Below are 12,011 nucleotides of genomic sequence, written 5' to 3'. Positions count from 1 at the left end.
TTATTCTTAGATTTTTTAAATGACGAAGAGATCAAAAGTTTAAATTATTCTGAAATGTTACCCTTATTAAGTTTTTAATAAATAAAGATATTAATTTATTTTGATTAATTAAATTGATCAATAAATATGAATTAATCATTTAGTTTTCCTATGTCAGTCAAATTTATATTTTCACGACTAATAACTTTTAAGAATAAAATATGAAGAATAATGTACGTATTGCTTTTATGAAATGACAAATATTAAGCCCATTTATTTTTAATGAAAATGACTATAAATAAAAATGGAGGAAATATTTATACTCTATATTTGTCAACCAAATCAAGCCTTGGATAATACCTTAGCAGGTCTGTTTAGAGTTAGATTGGCTAGTACTTTGAAAGAAAATTTTAATTAATACTCTATTTATCTCGTATTAATTGTCGTATTTTTGTTATAAGTTCTTAAAAAATTATAAATAAATAGTTTTTATTAATTTTCTCTCATTATTTTTGGCCAAGCCCAGTTAGAACATCACTCTATCCATCTCTCTCTCATTCTCTATAATTTCCGCAGACTCTACCGCGACCTAGAAAATCTCCCAAATTCTCTCACCAGTGCTGTGGATTGACGGAGGTGTGCACGGTGGCGTATATAGCGAGGGTTAGGGGATTAATGAAGTACGGTGAAGGATGAAATCATGAAGTCATCGGAGAGGCGGATTGGGAGAGAGGAGGTGAAGGATGAAATCATGAAGTCATTGGAAAGGCGGATTGGGGGAGAGGAGGTTATTTCTACAAGAAATTCAGAGCTCCAAGGCCTCCACGGAAACCGACGGAGTTATTGATACCATCGGTGAAGCAGTTGATGTTAAGGAGCCTGTAGGTGAAGCACATGAATATACGATCGATTTCTTCTAGTTTTTTTATATGAATCTACTATGTAAGGTCTCCTTCATCATTTTATGGTTTTGCTTTTCAAATTATAATTTATGTTTTCTTTCATGTTGTATGTGTATGTGTATTTTAAATTTGTTTTTATGCTTAATTGTGTTTGTCCTCTACTGGTTATTTGCCCTAACCCTTCTCTACTGTATTTAACATGAAAACTTTTTTTCTCATGGTGGATCATCAGTTGAATTTGTCCGTATTGAAGATAGAAACTCCATTCTCTACTATAAGCGAGTCCTTTTCCCCAGTTAGCAACTAATGTGTTCAACTTAGTTGTGTTCTTTAGTCGAGGCTTCATTCTTGTTTCAATTGTTACATTAGGTTGTTTATCTTATGATGTCTAATTCCGTGAATGATTTTTCCATTTATATACTTGTTTATAGTAATACTGGAATCTGTATGTTTTTCTTTATTGAATATTTTTTTTATATTCAGGAAAGACACATCAATCATTTTGTACAAGAACTAATAAACGTCATTATTAGAGAATGATTATTACAACAACTATACCGCAATCCCAATCAAGTTGAGATTGGTTATATGAATACTCACAAATTGTGTCTCACTGCACTTAAGCTTATATAAACCAATATCATTTGTCTCAGACCATTATTATACAGAGGATGGTGGCCACTTATGAATGAAACCATGTTGAATATAAAATTATGCACTTCCCATCCATTAATTTAATTCTGAAAAGGGAAATTGAACAGTTGTCTTCCTACTGCTCTGTCCATATGTTGTGGTAACTGTGCCCTATTGTGCTAGTGCTGCACTTTCACATTGGGAGAAAATTGGCATCTGCTTCATCAAAAATTGAGGCTGTGGTGAGAAAGTTCTACAAGATCTGTGTAAAGAGCCTAACCTCAAATGGAATCCGCCATTGATGCTTGCATCAGAGTAGATTGCCTACATTACACCCCTTGAGGTGCCACCCTTCCCTAGGCCCTGCGGGAATGCGGGATGCTTTGTGCACCGGGCTGCTCTTTTTTCCTTTTCTCATTTACCTGCAAGTGGCTGTACAAGCTCTAACGTATGATTGTATATTTCATTGAGGCCTTGTATTTTGTTTTCTTCAAATCTTTTTGGCTAACCTAATGGAACAAGAATGAAGGACTTGCTTATTATCATAAAAAAATTAATTGTCATGTTTTTGTCATGTAATGATTTTCTAAACGGCCATTTTGTTTTGATATTGTATGTGTAGGAGCTAAAAGTTAGACCATGCCCTGTTGTCTTTGCATCTTTTTCTGGTGAACCAAAAGCATGCACGTATAAGGTTCTCCATGTAAACAACATGTCCTCGAATATTATTTTGAAAAAATGCAATTTGGTGATTGTTACCTATATGTACATCAGTACATACAACACTTTGAAGTATTTGTTTCTTTTCTATTATAGTGTATTCTACTTGAAACAACTAAAAAAAGTCATTCTTTGATTTGGTCATAGATAATCGAAGGCAAATGTGAAGAACGTGTCAATATGGTATGGCCCATTATGTTTTTCTCTCCGGATGTGTATATCCTTTCCCAATCCTTATATGCTACTATACAAGGTTACCAGGCTGCAATTCTTATTAGCTTTGGAAAATCCAGAGTTTGCTCCATGTGCTCATTGTTTTGAGTGAGTTATGTTGAGTTGTTGACACATTTAAGATGTTTGATTTGATGCTTTTGTATTATGGGTATGATTGAGTCATTGAGAATTAGTCTATCATGTTTGTGACGCTTGAATTAGGTATCAGAATACTCACTACTCACTAAATGTACAAGGCAGGAAATAAAGGAGGGCAATCATGTTGAATTCTAAGGTGTATATGGCAGCCTTTTTGTATGATGATGTCCTAAAATTTAGGCCTTTTTTGGTCTGTGTAAGTCACTAAAGTAAGACCTATATTGCTGTGAAAGCACAAACCGTTTAGACAATAAAGTTCACTAGTCATCATATTAGTTACAACAACAATTATGCCTCAATCTCAAACAAGTTGGGGCAGGTTATATGAATCCTCATTTCTTCATTTAAGCTCATATCGATGAAATTTTCACTTGTCCTGATTTTGAATTTTCTCTTGCAGGATCAATGCAGAGGAATGATAGATAAGTATATAGTCAATTCATTGGGTGTTGTTGCATTAGTTCTATTATGGAGTTCTACTGGAGTGATCTCGGTACTACTATTTATTACTAGCTATTTAATTGCTCTTTTGGCTCCCATTTTAGTTCAACTGTTGGAAACTATTACTTGCTTTTCTGTTGCTATTTCCAATTAGAATTGAAGTTTATACTATTCTAGTTTATTCTGCTTTTATTCTATTAGCTGTGAGACTGTGAACTTAATGCTGATGGAAATGTCCTATATTTGTGAGATGTTTGTTGTTAGTTAATCTTTTGTGCGGTTTGTAGCGAGTTGGAAAGACCAGCATAAAAGGAAGATCTCCAGTAAACTTTAATATCTTGTTTGAGACCTTATTGGGGAAAATGGAGAGAAGAGCCAGATCCAAATTTAACCTTCTTGTATTCAAGTCACTGAGTTACGGAGTAAAATTCGAATCGCCTTTCCCTTCATCAACCAACATAACAAAACACATAATTTTTTTTTTTTTGAAACTGGTAAGGTTGTATTCTTCAGCATTAAGGGCATGCTGGCCACCACCAAAAAGTGTCAATTACAAACTTCCTATCAAATCTACAATCTGATCTGTATCTACTATACACAATTGTTTACACCAAAAAAGTAGAGATACTATACAATTCCATTTGACCTTGTGTATGGACTTGGATCTATTGTCGAAACATCTACTGTTCCTTTCCTTCCAGATTGACCACCATATACATGATGGTATTAACCTCCACCATCTCTTCTGGCTCTTGGTACCCCCTCTCATTACCCAGCTCTTCAACACGTTTGATGTACGTTCTGGCATTGTCCAATTCAGATTTGAGATGCTAAGGAACAAATTCCAGATTTGAGCAGTGTAATTACAGTGCAAGAAGAGGTGGCTGTTAGTTTCACTTGTCAAATTGCATAAAAAACACCTAGGGACCATCTGTCTACCCTTCTTCTGAAGTACTTCTTGTGTTAAACAAGCTCTCTTTATCACTAGCCAAGTGAAGCATTTCACTTTTGTAGGAATATCCCCCTTCCAAAAATAGTTCCAGAGGTGTGTTGGTCTCCCTGCCATCACCTGTTGACCTCTTCTGTAAGCACTGTTGACTGAGAAGAGGCCATCTTTGCTGTGCTTCCACAACATCCTGTCTGTGGCATTTGCATTGATGGTCACTCCGCCTAGCATCCCTAATATCTCAGCCACCCTTTCCACCTCCCAATCATTGAGAAGTCTTCTAAAAACTAGATCCCAGCCCTGTTCAGTCCAGCAATCGCCAACATTGGCATCAGGATTTCCACAAATTTGAAAGAGATCTGGAAAGAGGTCTCTAAGAGGGGATTGGTCTATCCAAACATCCTTCCAAAATTTTGTTTTAGTGCCACTTCCCACCTTGATATATAAATTTGTCTCCATTTGTGACCACAAGTTTCTAATTGATCTCCATGCACCCACACCATAAGGTTCTGTTGTGGTCTCTGTACACCAAGGGTTTAACTCACCATATTTTGCTATGATCACCTCTTTCCAGAGGGAATTTCTCTCTTCAGTGTACCTCCACAACCACTTCTTCAATAGGCTCTCATTCTGTAGTTTCAAGTTCTTAATTCCCAGCCCCCCTCTGTCTTTGCTAAGTAGAGCAGTTTCCCAGTTTACTAAGCTATAGCCTTTTCCATCCTTGTTGCCTTGCCATAAGAATTTTCTCCTTAGCTTATCCAGATTTTCCACTACTTTTCCTGGGATTGGGAATAGAAACATCACATAAGTGGGCAGAGAATCAAGAACAGAGTTTATTAAGATCAATCGTCCTCCGAGTGAAAGATATTGAGCCTTCCATCCAGAGAGCTTCTTTTCAGTTTTCTCCAAAATACCATCCCATATTTCCAAGGCTTTGTGATTGTTACCCAATGGCATGCCTAGATAGGTGGTAGGCAGCTTCCCAACACTACACCCTAGTATGCCTGCCATCTCTTTTATCTGAGGTACCTCATTCACAGGGAAGAGACTACTTTTTCCCCAGTTCACTTTCAATCCAGAGACTGCTTCAAAAAGTACCAATATCACTCTAATGTATCTTATCTGTTCTTCTACAGGATCACAAAGGATGATGGTATCATCTGCGTAGAGCATATGCCCAATTTCTCTTTCTTCCCCCCCTCTGCTCCTTAAGATCATTAGAAAAATAGGTTCCATAAGTGGAAAATACATTAATCAGGCTTTAATAGAGTAATATTTGTCCTTAAGTAATTTAAGACTCTCATCTCATTGCAGCAAAGATAATGACAGAGTTCCTTCAAGATTTACAAAGCAAATAAAATCTTAAGTTTTTAGCAATTAACTTGATTTTCCAACAAGAACACAGTTGTCCTTCTTTTTGGAAGAATCATGATATTTATAATACCGTTAGGAGTCTATTGAAAACTACAACGATTTAGATATCCATTAATGAGTTCATGGAGGAACTTCTAGTAGATGAAAGAAGAGAAAGATGTGAGAAGAGAGAAATAAGAGAGATTATCTCTTGTCTACGAATTAAACTCTAAATAATTGATCTTTTCATAATATGTCCTCCTACTTATATGCTGCATTAGGACTAACTACAATTAGCCACTTTAGCATAATCAGCTAAGTGATTATAACTAATCCAAGTGGAATCAGGTCCTTGCACAGTCTGTACTGTTGAAATTAGTTGGAGTCAGCTTGTTGTACATGATCATTGTACTATGAAGGACCACTTGTGTCACAATACTCAAAATTGTAGTTTACTACAAGAGAAGTCTCATTTTGAAAGCTCATCTTGAGTTATTCCAGCATGTCTAAATATTGGTGATGTAGTCTCTTTGGTTTTAAAAGGAAACTCAAATTCTTTAAATATTACATCTTTATTGACAAAGAAAGAGTGAGTGTTGGGATCACACTATCACATAGTATGTAGCCCTTTTGGACTTCAGAATACTCCATGAAAACGACAGTTTTAATTCTTGACTGAAGTTTATCATTCAGTCAAACTATTTTTGCTTAGCAGAGGCATACTAGAACTCTAAGATGAATGAGTGATGGTTTCCTTCTATGTAGTTTTTCATAGGGAGACATACCAATCATAGAAGAAGGTCATCTATTAATACTGTACACAGTAGTGACAATACACTGGTCCCAAAACTTATTAGGAATATTAGCTTGTAGTCTGAGAGCTCTAGTAACCTTTAGTATGTTTAACCAAAAAAAAAAAAACCTTTAGTATGTGTTTGTGTTTCCTCCCATCTACATCATTTTTTGCTAAGAAGCGTAGGCACGGGTTCTTTGATGTATGATGCCTAACATTGTAAACATGGTACCACATAATGTCATTAACAATTTCAGTGCCTTATTTGTTCTGTATATTTTAACACCACTGATCAACAGATTGTTAGCCTCATGTATTCATAATTCATTAACCAAGACAAAGAATGGCATTGATTCTTTCATATTGACCCCAGAACTCTTCCCTAAATCTTTTTTTTTTCCAGGTTCCATTAACAAATCCTAACTTGTTCCTTGCTAATAAGGCTATACGCGTGGAAACAGTTAACTGAAGAGAAACAAGTGAAATGTCACCAACATCAGACACATGCAAGTAGATGGGATGATTATGGTCAATTGCACCCTGTGCGGTGTGATGTTCTGCCTGGTTTGTCGGTGCAGGTGCAGAGATTCTGCTAAAGATTGACAAAAACATTTGTTGAGTTCTCATTATTTTCCATTTGAAAGTTACAAATTTCACAGATCCTGTTGACTTTGTTAATTCTTGCAGGTTCTTTGAAACAAAACTATCCTCTCTTGCGGAATTAACAAATGATACCTTTGACTCAAAGATCGAGAGCTCTGATACCATGAAATGATTTAAAACTCCATTAATGAGATCATAAGGGAACTTTGTGGAGATGAAAGAAGAGACAGCCGAGACACGAAATTAGAGAGAGCATCTCTTGTCTATTAATTAAAAAAACTCTTAAGAAGTGATCTTTACATAATGTGCCCTCTCACTTATATAATGCATTAAGAAAAACTGCAATTAGCCACTCTCTAACGGAATCAGTTAATTGGTTATAACTAATCCGTATGTTATTTTCTTCAACAGAAACAAACACACCCCAACCTTTCCCAATTGGCATTTTTAAATATACTAACAGAAAAATTTGAATGTCAACCTTTTTTCGCTCCAAAAACATCTCATATACTCCCATCAATACTACTCCTTTTGTCCCTCTCATATTAGAGAGGTATTTTTTATTTTACACGATTTTTAAGAAATTTCTAATAAATTAATCAACTTTACTATTTTGCTCTTTATTTATATTAATTAGCCTCTTGAAAAAGAAATTTGGATCTTCAAAAGTTGTTTAATCTTTCAAGCTATATTAGTTGTAGGGGTAAAATGGAAAAAAGTTAATTAATTCTATTTTGATTTATTAAGTGATTAAGTAAATATGAGATAAATATTTTTAGTAAGATGCTCATCAAATATGGGTCATACATTGTAATTATTTCAACATGTTGTTCTCTGTTTTTTACTTTCTTGTGTTCAATTTTTAAATGTTCATTTTTGTTGAAGTTTCCTCTTTTCCTCCCTCTCTTGCCTTTTTTCTCTTAATATGTATTCATTTTCATAAAAATTAGCTTGTGTTTATATATTTTTTCTCCAAAATCCGTGAAAAAAATGCACTCTCTCCTCTTTCTCCTAGATCTTGCTCACTCTCTCCTCACTCCTCTCCTAACATTTTGTTATTATTAGTAATTAAGCAAACTATGGCTATAACGTACCTAATATTTGCTATTTATAGCCATGATCATGGTTGAAGTACTCATTTTGGAAGATTCTTGAGGTGAAACTTAGATTAGAAAGANTCTATCTCAATATCTTCCGTCTTTATATTTATCTCAATATCCGTATCTATATTTATTTCAATATGATTCATCTCAAATTTTTTATCTACCTTTATATTTGTGTCAACTTGATTCATCAAATAAACAATGATACGCGAGAGAGGGCTGAGAGTGGAGAGAAGCTAATTGTATTTGTATATATGTCATATAATTGTGTATATATATATGTATGTGCGTGTGTGTATAATTTGTATTTGTATATGTATAAAAGAGGACATGTGACGTAATTATAGCTAAAATTAAGTTGTGAGTCGTAATTAGTTTAAACTATAGCTATATTAGCTAATTAACAACTATATGTTTGCTTATCCGCGTAATTTCCGCATAAATTATTTATATAAATATTATACGAGTGTATAAATATTAATACAAAAATAATATTAGTTATATTGGTGTAAATAGGGGTGTTTGTGGTTCAGCTTGGATCAGTTATTGGTAAAACCAAAACCAAGCCAATTTAGTCGATTTTTTACATTTCTAAAACCAAACCAAACCAAACGAAAAAAACAACCGTTGCTTTGGTTATTGTTGGTTTGGTTCGATTTTTCTGGTTTTTTTCGGTTTGAAAGTAATAAATTTTTTGAGGATATACATATATCCATAGATACAAACACATAATGCATGAACAATCCACATAAAAGCTATTGTTGGTCCAATTAAGCAATACTAGAGTTATCATTACACGAACAAAGTGATTCAATTAAGAGAAAGTGTGACTATTTTATGTGAGGTAGGTAGGTAAAGACTAAAGTAATAAATTTTGATGGACTTAGACTTAAGATTGTAATAGTTGGGCTACAATTTAAGTATTGAGCTTGAGAAAATGGTAAAGTTAAAGACTTAAGCTAATTAAAATTTAACAAAATATTTATTTTTTATTTATGAATAATAAATAAATAATTATAAATTTATATATCTAATTTATTGGTTCAGTTTGGTTATTTTTGCGATTGTGTTTTAGTAAAACAAAAACAAATCAAATAGTATCGGTTTTCAAAATTTAAAATCAAACCTAACCACCACCAAATCAAATATCGATTTTTAATCGGTTTGGTTCAGATTATGATTTGATTTAGTTTTTTAACCATAACCATGAACAACCCTAGGTGTAGATTAGAAAATATCATTACTTTGATGCATATATTATGTTGAGTTTTATGTTTCTGCAAAGAGCCTGAATCACTATCTTTTGCAAAAAATAGTAATTTAACTAACGTTTGATCATAAATTTTAGGTCAAATTTTAAAGATATATCTTCTAACAATTTATTTATTTATTCATGAAATTTAATCAGATTTTGAAAAATTTATTATAAATATTTTCAAATTCTGAAAAATGTGCTCTGATCAATTTTTGAGATTTTCACTCATGAAAATTATGTATATAACATACAAACGCAACTTCAAATCTATATCAAAAGGAGAGGTTAATTACAAGTATAACATATAACGTTTCTCTACTAGACTACTAGATAATAAGGCCCCCTTTGCACCGTGTCATAATTCCTAAACCAAAGGAAAATTTCGAAGTCTTTTTCTCTGCTTCAATTCTATTTTTTTTCGAATTTCATCAAAATCATATCCAAACACTTACTTGAAATTTGCTGTTCGTAAAAAAAAAAAAAAACATATCTTAACTTTTGTGACAGTAAATTATACTTGCCATAAATAATGTTCCATTATTTGTAAATAATGAAGTTAGGAATTTACAAATAAAGGCTTGACCATTAATATAGATTTAAGTGAAATAACAGTCTTTGCTCACAAAACGTTAACCTTTTCTCAAATAATATGATATTGTATAATTATATTATGGTATAATAAACGAAAAATATAAGTTGAGTTGGAGATAGATAGGATATAGGGAAATTAAGATTTTAAACTGATAAATCTAAAAAGTATTGTTCCACAAAGGGAAAACTATTATACCCAACGTAATTATATGGTACATATGTTAAGTTGAGCTTTATGTTTGTGCAAACTTCAAAGAGCCTATGGAAGAAAAAAAAATATCACTATTTTATTTGCAAAAATAATAATTTAGCTAGCATTTAGTTATTAATTTTGAAAATTTCATCATTAATCATTTTCAAATTCTTGAAAATTAACTCTACTTGTAAAATTTTTTTTTTTTAAAAATAAATTACACACTACCATTACTTCAAAATTTATGACCAAACTAGAGTTTAATTATCAAAAGTTTCACATTATACGTTTCTCTAGTAGACTTTACTAGATAGACCCTTTGCGCCGTGTCCTAAAGAAAAAACCAAAAAGAAAATTCCGCAGTCTTTTTCTCTGCTTCAATTTCTTATCAAACTCCGAACGAATAATTGCAATTTGTGAATAAAAAGTTCCTTCTTCCTCCCAACCCACCAATAATTTGGAACAAAAAAGCATACTCCTAACAATCGGAATATTTTTCAATTTTGTCGGCGGACGATGGATATTGATCCTCGGCAATACGAAGATATTGTAAGTTCTTTTCTATTATTACTTTAATTTATGATTAAAGTTGTTTCCTTTTCATCTTCTATTGATGAAAGTGTTTTTGATTTTTGATTTTGGCTAAATACTATTGCAGCCCCTTTTGTTCAAATCTTTTGAATCTGTAATTGCTAATAATTGACTTTGAGAGTTCTTTTTGATAATTGAGTAGTTGTATCTGTGGCATTGTTGGTTTTTATCTGAATTTGATGAATAGACAACAGGGAAGGGTTTTGAAACTTGTTAAATTTGGTATAGTTCTTGTTTTGGTTGAGGGAAAGGAGATTTTAAGTAGGATGAGAGTTAGAGGAGAGCTTGTTGTCTTTTTACTCAATAACTGCAATAAAACATTAATTATTTTACTCAATAACAACAATAAAACATTACATAGTATTTAGAAGACAAGCAATAGTAACTATAGCCGAATAATGTGATAACCGAAGCATAAGATAACATATAATAACAATAATCGTATGACAAATGCTGCTACTACTGGTATGATCTGAGAAACAAGTACTGAGCACCAAACTACCACCAAGCCTATCCTGCAGAAAAGTGAGACAATGCTTAACTACTTATTAACCTTCTATCCTATCCACGACCTTTATATACTCCTATCTAAGGTCATGTTCTCATGTCCTTGGTAAGTTGAAGTCTTGAAGATGCATCTGGTCCTGTCTAATCACCTCTCCCTAATATCTTCGGCCTATGCCTATCCTTATCTCTCCTTAAACCCACCACATCCAACCTCTCACACCTTCTCATTGGGGCATCCGCTCATCTCCTCCTCACATGCCCGAATCATCTCAATCTCGCTTCCCTAATCTTGAACACCATAGAGGTCACTCTCACCTTGTCCTAGATATCTTCATTTTTAATCTTATCTCTCCTAGTATGCACATCCATCCACCTCAACATCCTCATTTACGCAACTCTCATCTTATGAACTTGAGAGTTCTTAACTGGCCAACACTCCACCCTATAAACATAGTCGGCCTAACCACCACTCTAGACACTTAACTTTAAGTTTTGGTGGTACATTCTTATCACACAATACTCCATAGGTGCTTGCCTCCTTCCAAATTTTTGCTTTTGGAGGATCAATTTTATTAGTTGTTGTAGCCATCAGTGTTTTGGACGGCGAGAGGCGACAAAAGGCGACAAGGGGCGATCGCCTTTTTGAATCAAGGCGCCAATTAATACCAAAAATTAAAAATATTTAATTGCATATATAAATATCCAAAATCTCAATAGCAATAACATATATTAGCAAATATTTCAATTCAAAAACAAAAAGTAGATACTAAAAGTCTAGAACTTTAAAGACCCAATAATTCAAAAGATAATACTAGAACTCTAAAAGCCTATTCTTCTTCAAAACTATCCAACTCTTGAAGATCAACATCCTCTACATCATTATATTGCTCCTCATCTTCTTCCTCCTCGTAGTCTTCATCAATTAGTGTCCGAGTCCTACTTGAAGTTGAACTTGTGGATGAAGTTTCTACTCCTTTGCCCTTGTCAAGTGCTCTTGATCTTGAAGAAAGTCCCCTAAGATGATAGATA

At 33.4% G+C, this 12,011-nt stretch overlaps 2 protein-coding genes across 4 annotated transcripts in view; both read left to right on the top strand.

Annotated features, from left to right (window-relative positions):
* The window catches only part of LOC125855069 (floral homeotic protein PMADS 1), a 287,719-nt gene that overhangs the window by 154,885 nt on the left and 120,823 nt on the right, over positions 1–12,011 (top strand). The window lies entirely within an intron of this gene.
* Positions 10,210–12,011, top strand: part of LOC125855070 (uncharacterized) — a 5,225-nt gene continuing 3,423 nt past the window's right edge. For both annotated transcript variants that reach the window (XM_049534726.1, XM_049534727.1), the window contains exon 1: positions 10,210–10,433. In XM_049534726.1, coding sequence (XP_049390683.1) covers positions 10,401–10,433 — 33 coding nt within the window. In that variant the 5' untranslated portion in view covers positions 10,210–10,400. The remainder of the gene's footprint in view (positions 10,434–12,011) is intronic.

The sequence above is a fragment of the Solanum stenotomum genome, chromosome 2, assembly GCF_019186545.1.
Source record: "Solanum stenotomum isolate F172 chromosome 2, ASM1918654v1, whole genome shotgun sequence".
Lineage (NCBI taxonomy): Eukaryota > Viridiplantae > Streptophyta > Magnoliopsida > Solanales > Solanaceae > Solanum > Solanum stenotomum.
Note: the sequence above shows the minus strand (reverse complement) of the source record. Positions and strands in the feature narration are given on the sequence as shown.